The sequence below is a fragment of the Ptychodera flava genome, chromosome 15 (assembly GCF_041260155.1).
Source record: "Ptychodera flava strain L36383 chromosome 15, AS_Pfla_20210202, whole genome shotgun sequence".
NCBI lineage: Eukaryota > Metazoa > Hemichordata > Enteropneusta > Ptychoderidae > Ptychodera > Ptychodera flava.
In genome coordinates, this window is record NC_091942.1 from 13441468 (window position 1) to 13467772 (window position 26305).

The following is a 26305-nucleotide window of genomic DNA, read 5'->3' on the forward strand; positions in this document are numbered from 1 at the left end:
TCACCATGTTTTTGAAATGCTCAATAGGGGTCAGTGTATTAAAGCTCCATAAGCTGTATCTTTGGCTATTTTTCAGAACTTTTGTTTTGTGGTTTCCCTACACTTTCTGCATTGAATACCTAAACAGTAATTTAATGCCAAGTATGTAGCATATCAATACAACCTATATGAGTATAATCTTCATTGTTATTGTTGCAAATTGTATTCAAGTCCGGACTAGAATTCATTTGTAAACAATAAACAACGATCACTACACACATACAAGCTGTATTGACAAAAAGAATACTCGAAATCTCAGCATGACAAACGGATTAGGGTCAGACACGGTAGTTGATATACATAAGCAGAATACTGAAAATCTTGCCAAAAGTTACAGCTTATGTCCCTTTACATGTAAATAGATAAAACACGGGCTAAGAGTTGCATAGAGTGGATCATACCAGTCACGAATTGCATCAGTTATTCAGGCAGTTTTCGGTGCGCCCTTGGAAACGTGCAACTTTGATATACAAGATAATCTTGATGTTTGCGAGCTGAAAGTCTGTGCTGCAAAGCATCATAACAGCCATGAATTCCATCATTCGGTAGTTTTCGGCGCACCCCTCGTGTGCATACCTTTGATAAATCATATATATATATATATATATATATATATATATATATATATATATATATATATATATATATATATATATATATATATATCAGAGATATCTTGATGTTTGCTCATTAAAAGTCTGTTTTGAGAAGAGTACTCATAATTATGAAATCTGAAGTTCATATGGAAAGCATGACAAAAACCTGATTCTTTACTGTTTTCTCTTTGAGGACTTGGTACTCACGATACATACATATATACCATGAAATATTAAAGAAAGAGAATAATGACAAGATATTTTTCGTTCTCATTTATTCAACCCTGACTATTTTCCTTCCTGTGACAGTGTTTCAAATAAAAGATATTTTATGCAACAAAAGGTATTTTTGTCATTTTTAAATGGGCTTTATGGCTTCAACGATAAAAGAAAAGTCCTCTCAAACACTGTACACATCAGATTTGACAACAGCTTTAAAACTAGCTCTCCAGAGCTTCACAGGAGATGAAATTGGAAACCAAGCAACAAAGCAAATTTTTCTTTCCTTCTGTTCATTCTTTTGGTAAAGGTGTGATTGTACTTTGTTAATACTATTGGTAGTGATAGTTTCCTTTATAAAGTTTCTGAACCTGTTTGTCATTAAAAAAGTAAATGGGTAAATCAAGATAAAAAATTCATAACCTTGGATGCTAGTACAAGAATAACTAATGTAATATCAAAAGATGGTTTAAGAGAACAGAAATTATACATTATCATCGAAGCTTTTATCCGGTAACCTGAATAATCATAAGAACACAGAGTTAAACTACGTTCTCCTTGAAGGGAGAGTAGCTGCAAATTTATGACAATACAACTTCCTTTAACTACAGTGTCTTGTACTCCCTGAACCTTTTCACTCCCATTTTCCTTGGTGGAGGTCCATGATGGTGAAAGTATCGAAGGGGCATTGCAATGCCCAGTGTTAAGCTACTTGAAATAGCCTGTATATGTGGAGGCAAAACGGGAATTTTCAGTCTAGACCAAAATTAATGTATCGGCAATATTGCTCAACACTGCATACACATGTATGCTATGTTGATAAACTGGAGGTTGGGCATTTCTGTCGTTGATAAACGAACTAAAAATGGTTAAAAGATACAGCTACTGTCCCTAAATATGTTAAGCTTTATCCACAATGAGAAATAAACAAAATTCTAGTGATCAAAGCATGGGTTCATTAACATTAACATGATGGCTATATCAATGCAGTTTATGATTTACTTAATGAGTGATTGACATCAGTGTAAGTACAAAAGTTCTGCTGGTTATGCATACAAAGTGCGAATACATTCACAGCTCATGAAAAATACCGTATTCACACTATTCCTATACTACAACTGACATATCAACAATGTCACCAAAATAGAATGAGAGAATGTTTAAAATACAACTTTAAGTATCTATCTATCTCTCTGTCTGTCTGTCTGCCCCCCCCTCTCTCTCTCTCTCTCTCTCTCTCTCTCTCTCTCTCTCTCTCTCTCTCTCTCTCTCTCTCTCTCTCTCTCTCCATACATATATTACCTTTTGTTTAACCTTTGTCTCGGGGAGGGGTCTGCCTGTTTTCGAAAGTTGGAATAGGGGTCAACTTGTTTTCGTTTTGTTCCAAGACAGAGTCAGCAATATTTTGATGTCCGCCAAAAAAAATAATCCACCCCCTCCACGGCCTCGACCCAGTCCCTTAGATAATATTCAACAGCGATCTGTCTCTCTAGATGAGAGCTGTGCATCGGAGTAAATAGACCATTGAACTGCTATCTCGTAGAATCATTGTAACTATCAACTACGCATACAATGCAAAGTCGGTGGCCAAAGGTCATTTGCCTTGGCTCAATACAGTATATACGTACATTTGTTAAATTGGCATTACTAGGTTGCCACCACTCTGTATGACTAAGCGAAGCTCTCGCCCGTATTGCAGCGGTGCAACCATGTCCGATATACAGAGACCGTCGTCTGCTGACGTCGGTGTATTAAAATAGCGATGTGATCTGGTATGGTGTTGTGTAGTGTAAGTCTAGTATAAGGTAACACACAAGCCCGTGGAGTTGCCGTCTAGTATATATAGAGAGAATTTCTCTCTATGCATGTACACAGGCAACTCCGGGCACCTGTGGGGTAACAATACAAAAGGCACCAGTCTTCATTAATGAGTAATTTGTTTATTTATAAAGTAAACATGTCACATTTCCTATTATTCTCCAGCCACGCACCGATATGCGTGTATCTGTTTCAATTAGCGCTGATTTCCATGCAACTGATGCAAGTACATGTATGTTATGTGTCTGACTAAACGTGCAAAGAAATAGACGAATATAACGATACTTTGGAAAACAGGTGCTACGAGTGTCTAATATTGTACACGCATAAAGAAGTTACTCTGTACGGAACACTCCAAGTGCCTGACCTTTGACCATGATAACACAATTCATCTTCGCTAGGAAGATACACGCACGTTTTTGTCAGCGAATAGTGTGGTCGATCGGGAATGTAAGCAAGTTAATAACGTATCAGGCAAAGTGGAACTCTCATCCTTTTCGGAAAGTCGTAATTTGACTTAGATAATTACTTAGCATTAAACAATCACTTTCCAGAATACAGGTAAATTTTGAAGTTCTTTACTTCGCAAAACAATTTTGTAATGTTTGACAATCGACATGTTGCTGTAATATGGTTTATTTTCTGCTGTCATTGATATTTTGATTTTTTATTTTCATAAAGGTAGTCAGAGGGCATCAATGTAAGGATTCAAATAAAAAACATTCGTGAAAGTGATTAACAGAATCTTGTTGCAGATACGGGTGATGTAGGCATGGTATCTCCGTAAGGCAGGTGAGATCAGTGATATTGTCATGTGATCCGTTCTCGGTAATCATACCAGTATCTGTTGCAGTGATTAGCAGTCTGTTGTGTGTGACATGATCAGTAGAATCATTAGGCGAGAAGAATGTTGCTTTTATCGTCATTTCCCGCACCAGTTAGATTTGGCCGATGTTCTACGTTACTATTGGTAGAGTGATAATACCGGACTCCGTTGGATCAGTGATAATGGGCACGGTAATGACGCCGGGCTCGGTTGGTGCATCATCTGTTGAGAAAAGAAATATAAGTAGAGTGTGCGTTACTGGGACGAGTCTTCCGTTTCGAGTACTACATGATGTTTTTATTCACATGATAATTTTGTCCGAGTTACAGAAAGACTCACAAGTGTTTCTGTAGCTAATAATACCGTTCATCGTTCATCCAAATTATTCGTTCGTTCTTGTTAACAATGCGTCGATAAAGGAATTTTTTAGTTTCAAGAATTTTTAACAACAATATGACGGGTGTGATTTTGGTTTCTGGAAACAAACTGAAGATCGGGAAATTAGTCGATCGAGTACTCCTTTATTGCCACGTTGTCTTTCAGGAAATATGTAATTAAACGTTGCATTTGCGTGTAAAACCCATGGGATTTCAAATTACTAATTTTTCAAATGAAATGGTGACATGTTGCACTCAATAAATGGAGTCAGTGGTCCATGGTAAATTGCGGCCACTCAATATTCAAATTTATTCATTCAGATAGAAAAGAGAAGTTAGGCTACAGATCAAGTTTTAAACGGTATCGTACCGTCGATGAAGTGCTTTTTGATCCTTTTTAAAAACTTTTTTACTGTATTTTGGTAGGGACATCAACATTATTCAAAATAAAATTTGGCAAGAATCCAAAGTCACTTGTCGTGTGAATCGATTTTTATACCTTGTATGAAGTCATATTGAATCTCAAACCCGCTGTCGCTGTTTTCACCATCCGATTTGAAGACAAGGTGTGCATATCTGCCGGGTGACTCCACAGACTGAGATATAAACAAAACCCCGCAGAAAGTACCGAAGTGAGGCGAGACTTCTGTCAATCCCCAGTAGATAGTCAAGTGGTCCTTGTCATTGGAACAGAGTTCGTCGTCTTCTTCCAGTCTAAATGTTATGAAGTCCAGTTTGATGTGATATGCTTGCGGTGCCTGAATGGTCCAATGGTACTCTCTCTCCGGAGGATAGTCATTGGGCCACAGCGGTGAAGTCACCACGCCGGGTGCCTCGTCCAACGTCACTTCTTGGTAGTAACCTGTCGAGAGGAATAATTAACTTTAATTAACACACTCTAACCTACATGGGTCTAAGAAGCGCATCAAACATGAGGATCCTGAACCTAAGTCATCTTTGTTAGTTGAAGAGAAAAGGTCACTGATTCTCAGTATTATTCATTTGAAAAAAAAACGAACGAAAAAGCAATCGTAAACTCAAGTAATGCCATCCAGGTAACATATATTGTGCGTTATGAGTAACCTGTACTGTACAATGTATGCCAGGGTTATCAGGTTTTTGGAGCGGCCACTATTGATTCTTTTACATCTGTTTTGGCTGACACGAGAATTTATGTCATCATTTTCTTTATCGGTTCTGCATTTGAGCAGATCTGAAGATATGCTTTGTCAATCTCTCTTGCAGCAAAGTTGACGAAGCAGTTTACGGAGAAGGCGATGTTGTTCCTTTAAAGCGATCTTCATTTTTGTGAACAATTCCATTTTTATTTTGGTAATTTGACTGTAACCATTCAACAATCTAAACGGTGGCAGAGTTTGGATCTTTGCTTTTTGGCACACTACTTTACGTCAAATTGGTCCTGTAACTTACGGATATTATATCGGACGAGAAACCCCTGGGTATCTACCAGGCCCTCGTCTTCAATGTATTCCAGTAAAACGGTATTCCCGGTTGAGGTGATGACGGCAGGTATGTTGGCGAGGCAAAAGATTCCTAGCACCGGTGAGCTTAACGAATTTCCGTCATACACGATCAATCTCTCGAAAGCATCTTCGCAGGAAGACAGTGCGTCTTTCTGGGTCATGACCGATGAGATGTTGAGCTGAACGACGGCGTCCAATTGGCTGTTACTTATGGTGATCCTACACCATGTCTCGACCTCAGGTCTTATGAGCATATATCGAGGCGAGCCGAAGAAGCCGTCAAGATTCAAGAAGTAAGCACCACAGTCTGAAAAAAAAACAACATATAGACTGTGAGTGTAGCTGTTGAATGTGTGTGTTTAATTTAGTTTCTTTTTTTCAGAAATAAGATCAAGGCCACACTGAAAAGATATGGACGATATCCGCCATATGAAACGTCATAAACACATTTTACTAAATTTTTAATAAACCTGAATATTGGTACAATGAATCTGCACATTGACAGAATTTAACTCAACCCACCTTGAACCGTTCGGAGATCCCAATGCTCGACGCCCTCAACGCTGGTATTGAGACTAACCGGGAGAGCTGTGCTGTTGATCAGATGGCAGAGCCCAGACGCTGCGACGTAATCAAAGGCACGACACACAAACGAAGTCTCATTCAAACAAAGATTCATACAGTCTTCCTGTAGTATGCCAGTGGATACTTTCCCAATTTCATCCAGGCTTGAAGTTATTGCGTCGTATGTTGGTTTGAATAGCTGCCATTCTTTACCTTTATCAAGACAAAAAATAGAAACTATGAGGAAAAATACATTTTTTTCACAAAAATTATACTACCAAATGAGCATCATTTTCGATTTAATATATCCAGGATTCTAACGAGATGTACTTTCGATTAGGTATTTTAGAAAGGAGCATTTGGCTTACGAGTTTTTACATGTTGTCTGTTTGTCCAGTAGTGTGTATTCTCAATGACGTCATATACTCACTACAGTAGGCCTCGTCATCCAAACTAGGGCAGTCCGGGGCACTGTTACATCGCGTTGTGAGTTCATTCAGACACATCCCACCGTCACACATGAATTCACCGCTTCCACAGACACTTGGTTCTGGAAAACAAAAAAACAAGGATTGGTTTTGATGAGAAATGGTTGAAAATAATGTTCACAATCACAATAGAGGCACAATTACCCAGCCTTTAACATAAGAAAACCAATGTGTTTCCAGAATTCCTATCTACCCTATTTATTGACCTTAAACTCTTTTCGCAGTATTAAAATTAAGGTATTGAATCACGAATTTTTAATGTATTCGTTTGATCGCAGTTGTGAAACAGACATCAACAGAATAAAATATATATGTTATCCACCTAACTATCCTATTTCACACGAAACGCAGATACTAGTTTTATTTTGGTCTAATAGATAATTACTGTGTTTAAACAGTGGTTCTTTGATAAAATTTAAAATAGTTCCAGAGCTTTTTTATGAGTTCTGTTGCCGAGGAGCCTCTCGGGTACGACAAGAGAAGACAGCAGATTAAGATTCTACAGCTGATTCGGCAAAGCACGGTACTTCACATTCTACACCCAAACTCCAATAAAACTGAACTTACTCGTCGGAGGTGTTGTGCCGTCGAAGACGTGTCCAATGAAATTGTCGGCGTAATTCGAGACTTTTGTAAAGATTCCCGGAGCCGAGGGGTTCAGGCAAGCGTTTCCTCGACTCACAATGCCAGCTATGTACCATGAACCGGCGTCTTCACAAACCAAGGGTCCGCCGCCATCCAGCTGTGTTATTGACAAAACAGCCGAAATGATTTCAGTATTAAATTTATTGAATTGTATCTATCGTTGAACTCGTGCCAAACCATATTATTAGCCCTGTAAGGACCGGAATGTACTTGAAAGTAGTCGGTTTAACATAGTAATTTGTGGGCACTGGTTCAACGTAACTTTTGCTAATATTTTCATATTTTTTGTGTTGTAGAAAGCAAATGCATCCTTTGCTTCCGACCAACTGGGTTGAAGAAGAAGGCATTAAAGTCGTTTGTAAACAATAATATCGAACATAACATTCATATAGCCTGTGCTGATAAGATGAGCACTGGTTGTTTTGACGGATATCATATCAAGAACTCCAGTTGACAAACACTGAACAAAATTAACGAATGGAAGTACAGCAGATATTGCAGCTAATGGAGCTGTCAATGTGATACACAATCTCTTTACGTATGCAGTGAAGGAAGTCTATTTTTCAGGATTTCTTTCAATTTGTCAAAAGTTTATAGTCTTCACGCGACACCTAAGGCGTCAGTATAGTAGATAACATGACATCGACGTGTTTCTGACCATTATGTGGATTTCGATACTAATTTCCATTCAAACATTTAAAGTTCAAGACTGTCGGTTATGATCGTTTTCATTGTTGAGGAAAATCATCAATTACAGTGAAACATATATATATAACCATGTGTAACTTACGAAGCAAGTTCCACTGTTATTGTAAGATGCGCACAGCATATTTTCTGTCAGTATTTGACCCGGCTCTAACAAAGATTGGCAGTCTTCGTCGGTAATCAGAGGAACGCTTGCTTCTCTCAAAACCTCACTCGGCAGATCTGAATGTAAAATTTATATATGGATATCAACATTTACCTCAAAATGTCACAAAAACAGTTATCAAAGAAAACTAAATGTAAAAGTGTGTAGTGATATTTAATATCTTGTCGTTATTTATTTATTGTTTCTGTTAATGTTGCTGCTGCCTTGTGATGTACAACGTGAGCAATCGAACGATTCAATACGAATGTCCAAAGTTGTGACAGGAAAAAACTGAGTGCGGGGTGAATTTTAAGCAAGACTAGGTCAGTTCGGAGACTTTCTCCATGCTATACCTTCTTCCTGTGTGCTACCCCAGCCAGTAGTCCAACAGTTCTGTCCGCTGAAGTCCTGACTCGGACCAGCTATGCACGCTGGCTCGATGTAAGAGGTAAGATTTACCGATTCAACAAACTCGAGAAGAGCGATGTCGTTGTCGTATGTGTCCAAATCAAAGTCTGGATGGATGTAAACATTCTTTACGTCGACGAGGACTCTAGACGATTCGTTGAACGCTGTACGATATGTGGTACCAAGATTGACCGAATATGGAACTGGATCGAGCCAGTTATTTCTGAAAAAAAACCCAGAAAAAACACACTATTATTCTGCTGGGACTTGTAACACTGGCTGAACAATCCTAGGCCTGTTGTTTGAAGACGACTGATGGAAGACTGGCCTAGAGTATTTAACACTTATCACTTTACATCAGTCTACTCAGATCGAGAGCAATAGTTATTTGCTTACTTTCTATGGTTTTGATGGACTTCTTCGCAGATTTTTTGTCGTCCAAATTTACAGAGATCGTGGCAATATTTCAGTAAACTTGAGTAAGCTTTTCCCACCAAACTTTGACGAAGAAATCTACTCTTGCACACCCACTACGTACACATCTTAGATATAATGAAGTGGCTGATATCAAGATGGGTATGCAAACACAAGAATAACCTGTCTATAAACAAATCGCTGATTCCAAATTGTGAAACATAAAGTGAGCGTCACTTACATGCAGTGTGCTGCTGTCAGGACCCATTTTGGATGGATCAAAGTTCCTCCACAAATGTGACTTTCAAGTCCGATTAAACTGTAAATGTTTATCATTGACTGCCAAGGCCATTCCTCTACCGTTGTTGCACTACCGCCGATGATATTCGAGCTAACTCCCTTGTCGCCGCATCCTGAAAATTGAGAGATGTTGGGTTTTTAAATATTTAAGCGCACCGTTGACTGAACGATCGACTATTTTAGTCTTTTAAACTTTTAGTAAGTACAAAGGAAGGGTCATATATATTTTGAGAAAAATCATGCATGCGCTACTTGTATACGCTAAGAATAGCACGTAAGTATACAAATATACATCCTTTTGAACTTTCATGACGATTGCATGCATGGCCCTGATAATACGTTATTCCGAAAAGCACTTACCTGGGTAGGACTGCGCATGACACAACGACACACCCAAGACGACAATTGTAATAACGTTTCTCACAATAGATGACATATCCATCACTGAAATAAGACGACATAATGCATTAATCAAAACTTTGAATTCAAAATGAAGTTATCAATGAAAATAAAAGACTGAATTTCAGAGAATGGGTTAAAATCATTTCATGTTGACTGATGATTGCAAATTGAGAACAGATATCTAAAAATTACTCCTATCTTTTTTTTAATTTTCAGGATTTTCGATTAATGACGGAGTAACATGGAAACTTATAGCTTGTGCAAATTTCATATCTGTCTATTCTTGCCAATGTCTTATTCCGACTATGTCTACAATATGTTATGAATGGCACTAATAAATCCATATTATTTTAAAAGTGTTGCTGTGTTTTATGTGTAAGTTTTATACCATTTTTATACCAACCTGTCCTAAATGTTGTCAGGTTTGTCAGGAGATAGGCAATTCTAGATTGGCATTCACCGTGACTGCGAAAGTTCGACCGGGCGTTTTCAGAAGTAATACTGAAGTCAGTCACGAAAAATCATCCACATTGTACTCAAAATGTTTAAAAGGAACAAAAATAACAAAGAAATTTAAAATCGATAATTTTTAGACTTTTGAGTCATAACTTTTCAAAACGGCACGGAGTAGCACAGGCGCAAACTTGAGCAACATATAGAAAGTATAGGTATATATCAAACTGGGAACTTACTTGAATCCTCGGACTGTATACTCTTCAACGTTATCAAAAGTAATGTACCCCGACTCCTTAAAAATTCTGCTTTATAAGGCCGTTATCTGATCCCCAAAGTGTTTAGCGATATCCTCTATGCTCTGACACCCAGCAACCACTTTTCAAAAAGTTGCGCCTGTTGTTTTTGTTTGTAAACTGTCATGGATACAACACCCAAACAAAGGATGAATTCCCACAGTCTCGGATGTACGACGTGTGCTTTTTGCTTCTATTTGTCTTTGTGGACTCACGACAGCCGAGTAAATTGTTTACATTAAGAATAAGAAGGCAGATAGCAGAGACTCATACTAATTTCATTTTATGTACGATTCCTTTGTATTTCCGTGCCGTTGTTATGTCGGGCTACAACAAATGAAATTGGCCATTCAGTTAGTGCATACAAAGGACAGATACTAATTACAGGCGCCTGGTGCCCCTCCATTAATTTAGTTTTAAAATTAAATTGTGTGTCACAACATTAGAACTTTTAAGAATACCAACTAAGCCCTGTAGAACTTTATCTGTAAATGCATACGAATAACTAACTATCTATCATATTTCCAGAGGTTACACTACAGAACGAGAACACAACGTTGAAGGAAAAGAGAATGCCAAGAACATGTATGCCTTCAATATTGTCTCATATATAAGTGTCACAGGCGAGACTCTGTACCGTCTTCCCTTTGCAAGATTAATTCATTGTAAACGAAACATCCGAAAGGGGAAAAATTGATAAACTGTCTCCTGCGTAAACTAGTTCCTCGGACTCTATGTACAAAATTACTGAAATTTCCCCACGATCTTCGTTACATATTATAGGCTTAAAAGAGCTTATATGCTACCTGAGAAGGTAGAAATATAATGTGTCGGCTTTTCGGCGTATACACGGGATAATTCGGAGTAGGCAATTCGTAAAAAGTAGCAACCATGCAGGCATACGGGCCGGTAACTTGAAAGTTGGCGCCCGAGAAAAATGTTACCTTCTCTGATATTTAATATACTTATGCCTCGCGTGCAGTATCATTCGACGTACCTTGCCTCTGATCTCAGTAAACTAAAATCTCGGAAACCTTACAGTAGTCCAGCGGGTTGGTAACAGTCACATGCCCTGCCAAAAAATGACCAACCCAGGGGCAGGCGGGGTGTCATTTCCAACTCAAGTACAGGTGTGACATGCATCGCTATTTTTGAAATGGGTTCACAAATTTTTACCATCAGTTAAACTGTAAATTTTGACAGTTGGTTCAGTACTTTCGTTCCGTATATGTACGGACAACGTTGGTCCACGCCCCACATCACTTGCAAATACGACTTAAGCTTATTTGGTTTATCCACAGTCAGGGACCGTGGTTTATCAATGCTGTGTGTGGCATTTGTTGGCGATTGAATCAAAGTCCGGACCTGAATTCGATTATCAACACAAACAATGCAAGACACGCATGTACAGTCAAGATAAGTTTTACTGGGTATTAGAACTAGAAACTGTATCCGGCACATGGACCAAATGCCTAAAAATTCGTCAAAAGGTACAGTTACTGGGCATTTATCAGCACATTGCATTTCAGATGTGCCCAGATGTATTAATCTGAACATGCTTTCATAGGTAGATCATATAACTGTCGCTGCACGTGTCGCTGAGAAAAAAGTGACAATGTAAGGGAGGAACATTAATTGAACGTGATAGAGGAATTATGAATGGAAACAGTATAAACTAAGAATGCAAAAATGTAACTTTCCATGCTAATAAACACATGTGAATAATGCCGAAAGTTGTTTTGCCTGGCACGATAGAGAAATCTATGTGTACAAGTGTTCTTTGCGTTAGTTTCGCATTTCGGCATCCGAGAGGGCCTCATACACGACTCTCTTACATGTAAGACATAGCCTCTACCATGTCTACTGTCTATGCTTAAAATAGTGCACAGGACCTCCCTTCCCCGGGAGCACTGCAAATAGGTATATAAATGTGTACCACGGTTTTGTATACTTTTAGCCGAGGAAACGTTAACTTTATAAAATGTAGACTCGGTTACCTCTGGGTTTTTTAACTCTTAGCACAACTTTTGAACCAAAAATGCACTTTTGACCCGTTATTTTGTGGCATTTGGCGAAAATGTAGACCTGAATTTGGAACTTCTCCCCATTCAACGGGAATTTTTGAGTGTTTTATTTTCTGGTTTGAACTGTCAAGTATGTATAAAATTAGGGACGCAGTGTCCCTCTTCCCTTTGACAGAAACACCTAATCGTAAGGGAAAAAGTAGTAGGATAAAAACAATGTCCGTACTAACGATTAATCATGTCCTCGCAGCGTCGCCTGGATTGCCCATCCTAGGCCGAATACGGAACCTCTGAAGTATTAGCTTAGGCCTATAGCTCAAAGAATGGAAGGTTTGAAATGAAACCATCTCAAAATATCTACAGTCATTTTAAACTTTCTTGAAATAGCTAAAAAGGGAAAAGAATATCATTGTAACAGTTTAATGTTGCGTCATTTATTTCAACCACAGTCGTTTTGCAAAGAAATTTCTCCGTCAGGGACACGACTCGGTGCAGTGTATCTCGCCGCAGACAGAGCAGAGATGGACAGATATGTGCCAAAACCGGAGACGCCCCCATCGGTGGTGTTTACGCTATTCCATTTGGGTGATACTAACAGGGGAGTCGGATTGTCACGTTCGCAAATCGTATGTCGCAAATCTTCTAAAAGCCTCTATAATCTGATTTTAACAATCTATATTCCATAAGAATACCGTTTTAATCACGATAAGTATCATTGAAGCTCGCGATTTTGTCTTTTCACCATCAGATACAGGTGTACGTACTGCTAGCAGGTTCTTCCGGCTTCCCTCCATAAAATGGTTCGAGCCTGTTCGACTTCAAAATGGCGGCGTACGAGTGGTAGGTAGTCACACCTCCTTTCCTGCTCTTCTTCGCGTATCTTTCCGAAACTGCAGTATTTCTAGTACTTCGTGTGAAGTTGCATTTCTAGTACTTCGTGTGAAGTTGCATATTTTTGGGTGAACTTTCTACAAAATGTGTTTTACGGACCAACAATGTTGCAAGCACCAATTGACCATTCCACAGTCTTTGAGTGTGATCACAATATTTACCACCAGTTACAGTTTACGGTCCCTCCTCCAATGTATATGCAGTCCCAATATATTCCCAAACTCTAAGGAGTAGCTCAACACGGGAAGAAACACTGATACTTCGGTGACATTCTAAGATCATGATAGTATAATTATTATTATTTGATATATTCTGACACATGAAAGTTTCCGTATAAATCGAGCATGTGCGATACACGTACACAGTAATTCAAGGGCTTCCTCGACCCTCGTATGGATGCACCGAGGTGGATGACGGTGTGATATGTTATTATGTATTTTGATTTCAAAGATCCTAGTTGTCCTGCGATTTACTGATATAATCACATACACGAAAATCAATAGAATGTTTATGCAGCTGACTTTTGAATCTGCAAACACCCATCGTAACTGCATAACCGTACGCTTGTACTATCATTACTAACGAAGCAGTTTATTGGTAGCCTTTCTCTCAATGTTAAATATACTTGTTATCTGGACAAGCAATGGCTATATTTATTGATGCTGGTAGTGGCTATTTTATGAAATGCAGCTTAATAGACACAGGTGCAGGTTAAACCTCGAACATCATTAATCATAGTCTGAGTGGTCAATTCAGTGTAAAATACTGAACTGCATTTCTATCGTTTTTGTGCAGAAATGAGAAGTGGTCTACCAAACATTTCACACAGATCTTTTGATTGCAAGTATAGTACAAGTATGATAATGATTCTATTCTATAGATTATAATTACTTCCATATCACTTGTGTCTGCTGTTGTACGGAATAGGCTTTTAGAAACTATGATTCAATATTCTTGTAATTGTTGTAATGTTACTGCAAGAGGTTGCCCACATACTTATGAGATGTTGCTCGGCAGTGTTGAGGTTTATGAAATAGGATAGCGGTGGGAATGGTTGCTCTGTGTACAGCCCAGATAAATTTGATGGAGGGTGCTGGCAAAAAATTCATATTATTGTTGGTGACAGATTGTTTGGAAGCAATGCAGTGTTGACTTCACCAGCCAGCAGGGGCATTGTGTATCAAATTTGTAGCTTACTAGAAGTAGTACCAGGCTGTGTAGCTGTGAACGGAATACTGGCTGTTTTGACATTCTCTAGGGAATGTACCAAGAAACTGCACCCGATACATGAGGAAGAAACCGTCTCAAATTTTTTCTTGCTAGCTTACTCAATGCAAGTAGTTCTTATGACAACACCTGCATTGTCAAATTGTATAGATTTCACTCCTCATCTACGTCATGCAGTGACTGACTGTGCCAATCATGAATGAACTGTTCCTGTTTTGCATATCACTGCCCGTGAAACCCTACTTGCTTACCTCCAGCGTGTCACAAAATAAAGTATACCATCATAATTATGACCATACAAGATCATTTACAGTAATGCTCACTCAGGATATTCTTGCTATATATTATTTGTTGTTTTTTTCTTTTAGGCATCCCAGATCTCGTAGCTATGAGAAGGAGAAACAAAGCAGAATACTACATGGTGATCCTGTTACAGATCATCCATTGAAACCTCTAACAGTGAGTATGATTTCATGAGTTTAAAAATTATCAGCTGTTATAAACTTTGTTCTTTCAAATGCTTTCCACTGCAAATCAAGTTAACAGAAATTCATACAATGGACAGGTTTTCACTCTGACCCAAAAATAAACTTGTTTTCCTGGGTTTTTTTTCTGTATCAAAACATGGTTGTCACATCTCAAAGTGATGCCATGTTTTATGTCTGCTTATGCTGAAATGGACTCTGTAATCTAAAGTAAGTTGTTTTCTCATATGTTTGAAAAATAGAGTTGTAGGCAATCAGTATATTCAATGTATTGGTTACTGTTTCACCTACTGTGATAGGTGTTCTCATCACACAATATGCACAGCACATTGAACACGTCTCACTGATTTAACAAAGATGTATGTCTGTTCCCATTGACATCTGGGAGAAAAATAAATTGCAAGGATCCATGAGGCTCTTCACAAAAAGTGCTTTTTTCAGGTTACAAATTGCACCCTGCTTTCCAAAATCATTTTCATAATTAATTAAAAATACATTGTATTGCATTAAAGCTCCATAAGCTGTATCTTTTGGCTACTTTTTCAGAACTGTTGTTTTGTGGTTTCCCTACACTTTCTGCATTGAATCCCTAAATCGTAATTTAATGCCAAGTATTTAGCATATCAACACAACCTATATGAGTATAATCTACATTGTTATTGTTGAAAATTGTATTCAAGTCCAGACTAGAATTCATTTGTAAACAATAAACAATGATCACTACACACATACAAGCTGTGTTGACAAAAAGAATACTCGAAATTTCAGCATGACAAATGGATTAGGGTCAGACACGGTAGTTGATATACAGAAGCAGAATACTGAAAAACTTGCCACAAGTTACAGCTTATGTCCCTTTAAAGGTGTAACTTAATGAGTTATGTCATTAAAGAAACAAACTTTCATTCTTGTTCAGATTACTGTAACAGAAAGTAAGATAAAGAAGACCGGCAAAGGTGGCAGTAAACAGGACAGCAATGTGACGACTACATCGGACCCTCTATCCAGTGCCATGGATGGCACAGATCCACTGTCTAGCGCCCTCGATGGTACTGATCCACTCTCGGCTTTTGCTGATCCCCTATCTCAGGCTGCAGCAGAAGCGGCATTCAAAAAGGTAAACATGTGTGATGTGATTTGCCACAAAGCTCCATTAGCTATAACTTTTTATGAACATTTGTTGATAGTTATTCTGTTTATAAAATATAGTTTATCATTCTAAACTCTAAGTCACGTGGAAATGCCAGATGAATAATTAACTTGGCAATACAACCTGTATGTTTAATGTCCCATATTATTGATGACATCTGAATTTTAGTCTAGACTAGAATTCATATGTCAACATTATGTTGCATATTCTACACAGTGTTATGTTTGTAAGGCTTATACTTCACATTTCAACAGATATCCGGGAAAACTTAGTGAAGAATAAGAATATGTACTTGCTTCATAGGACAAAATAATGAAAATATTGTTTAAGTTACAACTGTTTTCCTTTTGAGGGACATGTATTAATAAAAATCAGACTTTGCTTTGAATATCTAACATTTCACTTAGAGAAATAAAAGGTTCACAGGACAATGTCCTGTGAAGAAATTGATGAGACGAGTTCAAATTTTGATTCATTCTGAGTAACGTTCTTCCTGACGTGCTTTTCTTCAGAATTCTGGTAAATTTGTAGCAAAATCTGCATTTGAGCTGACATGGATAGCCAGAGTGCGTAGCAAAAGCCATTATTTTGTCTTTGTTTCCATCAGATGAAGAAAAATATTTTTATTGAAGGATGATGACTGTAGCTGAAAGCTCACTTTTCCTAATTCGCATTATTCTCCCTTTCAACAGACAGACACTACAGCTAAGAAAAAAACCAGCGTTGATGATGACTTTGAGCCTTGGTCAGTCAAGAAAGCCGGTATATTGAGTAAATATACCACTTCAGAAAAACTGTCAATCACCACAGTAAGTGACTTTTCATTGCCCTGGTGACATTCTTGCAGATTTCCTTTAACCCTTTTCCTGCCAGACAGTATCACTTGCCCACGGTATTGAGCCAAAACATGACATACTTTCACCCACTTGGCTTGGTCTGTTATAGCATTTTTAGTCTAAAAAAATCAAGTTTACAGTATTTATGTTTTCAACAGCTTTCAAATGTACAGTATTATGTTAAAATACACCATATGGAATATGTTGTGTTTCATTAATTTTAACCATCTTGACCTGATGGTGAAATATGGACTTGGCAGAAAAGGGTCAAGGTAGTTTGCACCTCAAAATTGAAAGATTGGAACCTTTGTTCAAAATTTCCTCAAGCAAACTTTCAACTATTCTTTTTCAATATCAAGAATGAAAATTGGTGGGTCACCATTCAAATTTTGGCACCAGAAATAAAGTACCCAATATTTGATATTCAAAATGGCTACCGTTCCTGTGCTATCTATGGGGAAAAGAAAATTCTCAATTTTCATAACACTAAGGTGGTAAAAACCTTATTTGTTCCATAAGTTTTAAAATGAGCCTCCACAAGAGGTAGATAAGAAGAATATTGCAAAACTTTGGGATTCTGAATATCTGTCCCCGAGGCATATTCTATCTTATCTGCTGAGACAGATACTTCTTGAATTGTCTTACAGCAGCCTCCCTACAGAGGCAAATGTACTGGTAGTGGTTGTGTGTGTCACCAAAGTGCCAATTTTTATTACCAATAAATTTACAGACACTGGTTCTCTTAACCAGCAGTCCTCTGAGCTCATACTTTTCTGACTACTCAGTGTTAAATTTCAAAGAGTGCTCAAACAGTGCTAAGAACGTTGAGGTGAAGTATAGTGACCTGCCTTTGTTATGAATGAATGTAAAAGGAAAAATTATGGTCTGAAACACAGTTGTGATGTTTGTGGAACTCTCTATGATAAATTCAATGCCATCATTGAGACAGAGTGTAAAAAGGCAAAGCTTCAACAACAGTAAAATGTGCTGGAAAGTGAAAGTGAGGTGATGTATTTCCCACAAAACCTTGTAGACATAGGTAGCCAAATGCAGTGAATTCAGTCGGTCATCTATGGTTGGTGTTATTTCATACGTGCGTTATTTTAAATTCTGAAAATGAGATAAGAAACTACCTGACAAGTTGTGTATTCGGTGCTCAAAGTAGACATTGTGCAATGTTCTGCTTCATATTTTATTTTCACTACTTTAATTGTAATGCAGTATGAATTTTGTGTGATCATTCACATTTCAGCACATTTATACTGATTAATGGTTTTACTGTACTTGTTATCTTGTCGGTCATGCACATCTTTATTTTTTGTTTCAGAGTTTTCTCTCAGCTGCAGACAAGGAGAAAGGTATGTGAAGTCCTAGTTCCTGTATCATCATGGCTGGATACGTTCTGTTATTCATTTAAAATGTCAACAGTTAAAATTTGAGTCGTGAAATCCTGAAATCATATATTTGTATCATGCACACTGTTTAAGTCATAATGATGAACAGTATAAATGTGATAAATGTAAACATGAATAATTTTGCGGAAGTGACTTTGCAGATACAATCAGCTGACTTAATTCAGTTTTTCAAAATTATCCACTTGCAGCTGAGTCCATACCATTTCACCACCATGTTTTGTCTCAATTATATTGTTTCCACTCAGTCTATTGCAAAGTTGAATTTATATACAGGGGAAACTGATGCAAAATGGTTAAATTGATGCTGCAAGCTAATTCATCAGATGTAAAACAAGTCCGGTGATTACTTTAAAATGGATTTTGTTTGTTTGTTTGTTTATTGATTTGTTTGTTTTTCTTGTAGTTGTTGTGAAGACCCAAGTAGCACAGAGTACTGTCTCTGATAAAGTCAAACACAGACTTGAACAGCTGGATGATTTTGAAGAGGTGAGAATGCTACCCTGCACAGCATGTTACATATCATACTTGCATATTTCCATGTATGTATTGCAGTGCCGCCCCACTGGTCAACAAAGTGTTTTGAAATTTGTCTTTCAGTTTGTGTTTAGAATACCTGGTTACTGGACATTTATTCCATGAAGAATTTCCATTAAAGTAGTACATACCTGAAACTGAAAGATTTAAAGTTTGCCCAAATATTCTTCAAGGAAACTTCAACTGTTCTCCGTCAAAATTTGAAATAAATGTAATGTTTCACTGTGCATATTTTGGTACTACAGGAACAATTTATGGTATTTACCCAAAATTTACTGATATTTGAAATACAAAATGGCCACTATTCCCGTGTTACCATTTCAGGAAAAATTAACTTTTTTATTTTCATACAAAAAAGAAGACCTTGAAAAGTTCATTGTCCAAAAGCTTCAAAATGAGCACAGAAACAGCATTCCCACAAAGTATTGTAAAAATTTTGAGTCTGAATATCGGTCCTAGGGACGCATCCTTCATTAAGGATTTGTCAATGATTTTCTGTCCAACAGGGCTCTGTGAAAGAAATGTTGAATCTGAGCCAACAAGACTATGTACATCGAATAGATGAGTTGAACCAAGCTATGATATCTGCATGGGAACAGGATCAGCGGGTGAAAACGTTGAAAATTGCAATTCAGGTGAGTTCAAACGCTGAGGTCAAGTTCATTGCCAGCAAAGGTCAAAGGTCATCATTACTTTTAATGGCATTATACATTTTGCTAGTTTGGTGAAATACTTTTCCATGTGTCTGTCAGTGTTTTGTCACAAGAAATTTAGAAACATTTGACTCTCAAACATTTGGAACCCGCTTCAACAGAACATTGAGTAATCCCTAAGATTAATGCTTCAAAACACCAAGCATTGTAACGTGACATGTTTCAAAATGAGCTCATCTTGCTCCACATGTTGCATCATTTCCAGTCATAAATATTCATGATTTATCGTCAAAAGTTGTCTCTTGCATAAAAGCCAAAATCTTTACTATGAAAATGTAAAGTTGTTCGTTTTATTTCTTTCTTTTTTCCAGTGTTCAAAGTTACTGGCAGATACATCTGTCATACAATTTTATCCCAGTAAATTTGTTTTAATAACTGATATATTGGATACATTCGGTAAGTGTAGTCACATTCAGCATGGAGTCCCTTCATTGTGATAAAGCTATCTTCTATTAAACCATGAGTCACTTCCAACATATTGTGTTGAGTTATATCACGGATGTCTCTCGTTAGAAACACCTGTATGACTGTCCTAGTGAGTGTTTTCAAAGTTCTGTTTTTCACACCAAGATGTTGTATTTTGGCAATTTACTTTCAGTTAAACTTTTTATACTCATGCAGGCTTCAATGATCTTGTTATATATGTGGAAATCTTTCTGTTCACAAGTGAAAACTTGATAAAATATTAATCCTTATCGGGGAAAATTTTAAACAAATTAAAAAAATAGTACCAGTACTTCAGTTCATTGTAAATTAATTTTTGCTGATAGTCTGCATGCAGAAACATTCATCGTAATGTTACAATTGTAAATTCATCTCATTAGGTTATCTGGTCTATGAACGTATCCGCCAGAAATCGGCCTATTTTCCACCTGGCATCCGCACACCCACAACTCTACCCAAAAACTTCACCCCAGAACAAGTACCAGAGTCTGCCAAAGAAACGTGCAGGAATTGGTTTTTCAAAATTGCATCGATACGAGAACTTATACCGAGATTGTATCCTTTAGTATTATTTCCCAAGAGACTATGAATTTTGTGTGGCAGTAATGAAGGGATATTGTATTTGAAAGTTTTCATCTTTTCTGTTGATACATTCATTTTAGTCTGTTACTCGTTTGCAGTTTTTACTTATCACTCTTACATACATACTTAAAGAATGTCTGGCCATATATTACAATTGGCTCATGCTGTAGATCTACATGTACGTGCAGTACATAGCAGATTTTAAAAGTGGTACAAATGACGATCCTCAAGCATTTCGATGACAATCAGTAGTCTGGTTTTGGACTTATGGTCATTGACCTGACCCACATAATGTTTGACCTTGACCTCAGTAATACAGATACACAGAAGCAGCCATTCTGAAATGTTACAGCTTTCTCACCACTGGGTATGTAGAGATGAAATATTATACATGCCAATATTGATCTGCCTACATATTTGGTCATTTACCACAGTGATTTTTTAAATTTTGAGATAATTTAGTAATCAGCAGCCTTTACACAGTACATCAGTAAAATCATGCAAAGTTTTGAGCCAGTAATAAGTAAAATTTATTGACACGTCTGAAAGAATTCATTGTCAGTATCATCATCATCAGTGATACAAGTCATAGTGGTTGATCTGTAATCAGAATGGTGAAGATCAAATATTTTGAAAGTCAAAAGCCACATTTTGTAGTGCCTCTGATCACTTATGACAGTGTAAAATTTGTCTTATCAATGAATAAGACAGACAATGAATCTTGTGGTAGTTTGTTAAGTCATTAGATGTGTCAAATATCTAGTTTAGTAGTAGTACTAATTTGAAACAAGCATATGAGGTACATGTAGGCAACCGCTAGCGTGGAAGACTTTGATATTTTTCATAAAATATCCTATAAGAAGAAACAAGCAACATGGCAGTGTCATAAAATTTTACGGACCTTTGGGGGAATTAATTCATTTATATTTGTTAATTCGACAGTGAATATGCCCAAGCCCTCTTGAGGATAGCCAATCAGATGCGAGGTATAGGAGATCCTTTGGTAGCTATCTATGCCAGGACGTACCTTTGTAGAGTAAGTATGAGTACCATTACAAATGTCCCTTCCACTGCTAGTCTTTGGTATGTCAGCTCCATTGCTTTCAATGCAATGGGTCAATCCATATGTTGGGAAATGGGTGTGGAAGGTATGACATTTTCATTACATATTGTTTTAAACATTCATGCTTGTATTTTTAATCTTCCTTGATGGTTAGTTTCCACTGTGTGTAGTCTTGAAAGGGGATGTTTTGCTGGCAATCCATATCATATGCCTTTCTGCTTGTCTCTTTCTTAATGTATCTTGAGAGTTCTCAGATATCCTTGTGTCAAATCCTTTTCCATCAGAAATTTAGCTTTTCATTTTAAATTATTCCTTGTAGGTTGATATCATATTGAATTAAGTGACATCAGTGTGAGAGAAAATATGCTAATGAAAATAAATATAGCAATGTTAAACAAAAAGTCTATGGCTTGTTGGACATCCGTATTTTCATTGAATTTTCCAATTACAAGAAATACAAATATTTTTAAATGAAAAATCGTTTACAGATTACAGACAAATTTCACATTTACCTTACATGGAACTATACTCGTTAATGCAAGGTATAGCATTTTTGAGATTTCAACAATTTAAGAGAAAGAAAACATCATTCTTTTGTTTGAAAGACTTGTTAAAAATTCTCAAGACATAATTTAGTGTGGCATTATGAATTTTGTCAGAAATATGCAATATTTTACAGAATGGTAAAAAATGTTTTGTACAATATAAAATGTCTGCATTGATCATAATATATTAAAACAAGTTATATACCAATGCATTTCCAAGTATGTTGGTTTTGTGATTGTATTTCATTTTGCATGCATTTTTAAGAATCTTTTTTGTGCGTAAGCATGAATTGATAAATAAATGTATTAAAGAAAGAAGTTGTATATTTTTCTGGCAGGTTGGATGAGTGTTGCACCAGAATTCAAAGATCATCTTGTCAACAATTTTTATGATTTTTTGGGAACCTATGTACAGGTGAGTGTTTAAGTATCCAAAGTCTGCGAGTGATTCCTGGCAGTTTCTGTCAGTGCTTTGGTGGCACAACAAAAGGAAAGGAAAAGTGAACTCCCAGCCACTTTTCTATGCAGAAATATCCCACATACAGATCTGTATTTTGATTTTGCTGTACCTACATGTATACCTATTATTGTATGGTACTCATGATGTATAGAATTCTTAAAACACTGTGTAAAGTGTAAATGAGCTCCTTATGCATGCAAAGGTCACCTTTCAGTTTCAGGTTCAGTGCTGGAAAAGCTAGTCTAAACAGTGGTTTAATGAGCTGAAACTTTCCTCTGTCCCATGTAGTTGTGTATCTTTACAATTATAAAATTTGTAATTAACTTAAACGAAGCACAAGTATTTTTTCAGCTTAAAAACTGCATTGAGCAGGTCAATGCTCTATGTATGCCCATAAATCCATGAAAATTTGCTCATGAAATAAAATTTCAAAATGTAACAAACAGTAGCAAGAAGTTTTGTTGAATTAATTGAATTCTGTAGCTGTGTATTCTCATGACACAAATTTACTTGTAGTGCTAAATATATTCCACCAGGGTTACCTGCTTGCCTTTCTGTGGGTTTCACTTTGTAATGGTGTGAAAATTGAAAAAGTGATGATTATGTGTAGTTTTACATTGTGACATGTTTGATTTGATGAAATTCTCTCTTGTCCTATCAGCTTCAGGGAGACAGTGTACAGAATTTACTAGCTGTACAAAGACTGGACATGTCAACATATCTGACTTTGTATTCACCAGCCTTAGACTGGATTCTGCAGTGTATTGCATACCAGGCATCAGATGTGAGTATTCCAAGTGCAGAAAAAACAATTTGTTGTTTGAAATATTCTGCAAAAGTGTAATGATATAGATATCTTTACAACAAGATTTTGAATATTGAATTTGAATTTTGATAGTATGGTACCATATCATAAAAAACTGGAATTCGAGAAACAAAATATGGCCCCCAAAAACAAAAACAACAACAACACTATCAACAACAATGACAGTTAAGTCTGGATAAATAATAACTTGCCATATATGTAAAAAGAACAGCAGCGATTTCAGATATTGTATTGGTACCAATTTTGCTTATCCCTTGATGTTGTAAAATCAGATAGTACTGATCACTTCATTATATAGAGAGACAGTGCATGTTGTACGTGTATACAGTTGTCAGGTTTGATGATCATGAGTTCCGTGTAGATTCACCAGATGCTTTCTCTTTCTTCTGGTGAATATTCAAACAAATGACTGTAGAAATTCTCCAACTTTTTGCAGGACACACTGACAGAGATTCTAGAAAAATGCAGGAAACAGTGCAACAGGTAAGCAAGAGACAAAAATGTTGTTTCCAAAACTTTAACAGGAACATGTATGTAGTGTGTTCTCAAAAATGCTGAAAGTTTGTGATATTTGGTCAATTCACAGCTGTCTTGATATTTTGAGTCAGTCCCATGCTAACATATATAATGAGTGAAATATTCTTTAGTAGTCAGAGTGGACACTATTGAGTCAGTTGCAATGCATCCATGTAGAAAAATAATGCAGAGACCAAAGGAAGATTACTGCTGTTCAGTAATGTGAATGCCTTGATAAATGTACACCAATGGAAATTCAGAGAAGTAAAAATCTATGCCCCTAGAAACACTAAGCAGTTGACCATCCTCATCTAAACCCTGATAATTTTTTTCTCAGAACTCATGTTAACAGTAAGATAAAAGTGAGGTGTCTTAGTAAGGTCTTACTCAGACCTTAATGTAAGATTGTCAATGCTAAGTGTAACATGTCATGGTATGGTATTGCTTGCTATCTTTATCAAAGACTTCTGTAAAGTTGCCTATATGTTCAGCATTCTAATTAAGGTGGTTGGAAAGGCTATTTTTGCACGAATTCTTTTCTCAGAGTTAATGTCAAGTTTCAAGTGTTAGAATCAAGATATTTAGTTCAAATTTTCAGGATAACTCCCTTAGTTAATATTTTCTCCAAAGAATATAAAAATTGTATATTTGCAGCCATGATTTTGAAATATGACACCAGTAAATATTAAAATTTAATTTTTCATATTTTTTTTACATATTTGAATTTAATAATAATTGGATAGTATTAATATTATCAAATTAGTTATAAATATGTTGACATTATTTATTGTAAGATTTGTACGGCAGGATTTGTAAATAAAATTTGTTTTTATGATTTTACATGGATTTATATATCAAAAAATTATTAAAAATTCTTTCAAATTTCAAATGTGATTTTTCAAAAAGTACTTCAAATACAGGAAAATTGTGCCGTACAAATCTTATCTGTAACCTTGTTAATAGGCTGTAAAAATTCCATGTCCATATCTCATTTCAAAGTTGGATTAAATTGGTATAAAATTATGTAGGAAAACTGTTATTCTGTCAAAAATGTTGAAAACAAGCCATATTTGCACCCTCTTTTGAAGTCATAGAGCAGTTTTTTTTGGTTAATCTCACTTTTGACACCTCTTTGACACTCAAAGAATCTAAAAATGCATTTACAATAGCAGTCACTCACTCTGAATGCCAGCACCGCCTTGTCAAACTTTCCTGAAAAACAGCAAATAACGACTTTCCCTTTTCAAACATTTTATTAAAAGCTAGGGGACCTCTACCATAGATAATACACTAAGGACTCCCCAACTTCTTCTCATTTGGTCAGTTTATCAGAAGTTTTAACAGGCTATAACTCTGCAATGCCTTTGTGCCCAAATGTCCAGTTTTTTTTATTCCACAGAGAATGTTGACTACTTTTATATTTTAATAGTTTTGTTGAAATTTATAACTGACGCTCTAGCCTTTCCAACCACCTTAAACATGTTTTGTTATGAAAAGGATCATTGACTTTGTTTAAAATTAGAATCAACTGACTTTTAATATGTTATTGCAGGCATAATGTAACTATCGCCATAACCTCAAATTTCCTAAGTGATAAATTATCCGTGTAATTTTACCATTTGAAGACAGTTACAATGGAAGGGTGTTCATTGTGAAAAAATCTTTTTAAGAGAATTATTTAGTTTTTAATTGTGATATAGTTCTCCTTTTTTCATTTAGTAATTAAAGAAATAAACAAATAAGTAAATAAATAAATAAATAAATAAATGAAGAGATGAAATAAATGAACAAATAATTATACATCTAATTATTCATACATGGTATGCTTTTGTTTTAATTTTGCTTGTCCCTTTTGTGTTTGCAAATGTTTCAAGGCAGAAATAAATGTTTCCTATTATTCATACATTATCATCACTGTTGTCCTTTGCAAATTAGCCAAAGTTGTTGCTCAGACAACCACTCATATCCAAGCCCATTTTTAAGTTGATAAGTTCAAGTCTCAGAGCATGATATGGCAGCAAGAGATTTGGTAAAAATTGTTTGTAGGACAGATATACAATCTAAAATGCAGTATATGTAAAGCTGAATGTTGAAATTTCTCATATTGCGTTACATTTTTTTCTGCACTTTTTTGCGACATCAGTGAAGCTTATTGGTAAGTGCTTGCTGTTTACTTTACAAAACCAGTGTCACATGTAGCAATCGTCATTTACATCTGGTGTGCCCATCCTCGTGTCATCTGGTTTACCAGGTTGACTGACACCTAAATACATGTGGGATATCATTGTAAGGTTCTGTGCATGTGTCTTCGTGCTTATCCGTCCAAATGTCAAAGTCTTTCAATGTTTATATCATGTGCAATAAAGCTAAGAGGTTACATATATCAATACTGTATGAGTCAGTCTCAACCCTGAC

General features: G+C 36.4%; 2 protein-coding genes across 2 annotated transcripts in view; one reads left to right on the forward strand and one right to left on the reverse strand.

Moving 5' to 3' along the window:
- Window positions 1–10257, reverse strand: part of LOC139151210 (ovochymase-like) — a 61860-nt gene extending 51603 nt beyond the window's left edge. Inside the window, exons 1-10 of the mRNA XM_070723830.1 lie at window positions 10123–10257; window positions 9389–9472; window positions 8970–9141; window positions 8260–8537; window positions 7847–7983; window positions 6979–7153; window positions 6354–6473; window positions 5882–6136; window positions 5307–5666; window positions 4375–4737 (exon numbers count right to left, since the gene is read on the reverse strand). Coding sequence (XP_070579931.1) covers window positions 4375–4737; window positions 5307–5666; window positions 5882–6136; window positions 6354–6473; window positions 6979–7153; window positions 7847–7983; window positions 8260–8537; window positions 8970–9141; window positions 9389–9472; window position 10123 — 1945 coding nt within the window. The 5' untranslated portion in view covers window positions 10124–10257. The remainder of the gene's footprint in view (window positions 1–4374; window positions 4738–5306; window positions 5667–5881; window positions 6137–6353; window positions 6474–6978; window positions 7154–7846; window positions 7984–8259; window positions 8538–8969; window positions 9142–9388; window positions 9473–10122) is intronic.
- A 2692-nt stretch (window positions 10258–12949) lies between these two features.
- Window positions 12950–26305, forward strand: part of LOC139151208 (VPS35 endosomal protein-sorting factor-like) — a 34697-nt gene continuing 21341 nt past the window's right edge. Inside the window, exons 1-14 of the mRNA XM_070723823.1 lie at window positions 12950–13043; window positions 14690–14780; window positions 15723–15923; window positions 16649–16765; window positions 18120–18150; window positions 18611–18693; window positions 19248–19376; window positions 19766–19850; window positions 20279–20453; window positions 20800–20847; window positions 21423–21520; window positions 22427–22503; window positions 23210–23332; window positions 23811–23857. Of these exons, the coding sequence (XP_070579924.1) occupies window positions 13027–13043; window positions 14690–14780; window positions 15723–15923; window positions 16649–16765; window positions 18120–18150; window positions 18611–18693; window positions 19248–19376; window positions 19766–19850; window positions 20279–20453; window positions 20800–20847; window positions 21423–21520; window positions 22427–22503; window positions 23210–23332; window positions 23811–23857 (1322 nt within the window). The 5' untranslated portion in view covers window positions 12950–13026. The remainder of the gene's footprint in view (window positions 13044–14689; window positions 14781–15722; window positions 15924–16648; window positions 16766–18119; window positions 18151–18610; window positions 18694–19247; window positions 19377–19765; window positions 19851–20278; window positions 20454–20799; window positions 20848–21422; window positions 21521–22426; window positions 22504–23209; window positions 23333–23810; window positions 23858–26305) is intronic.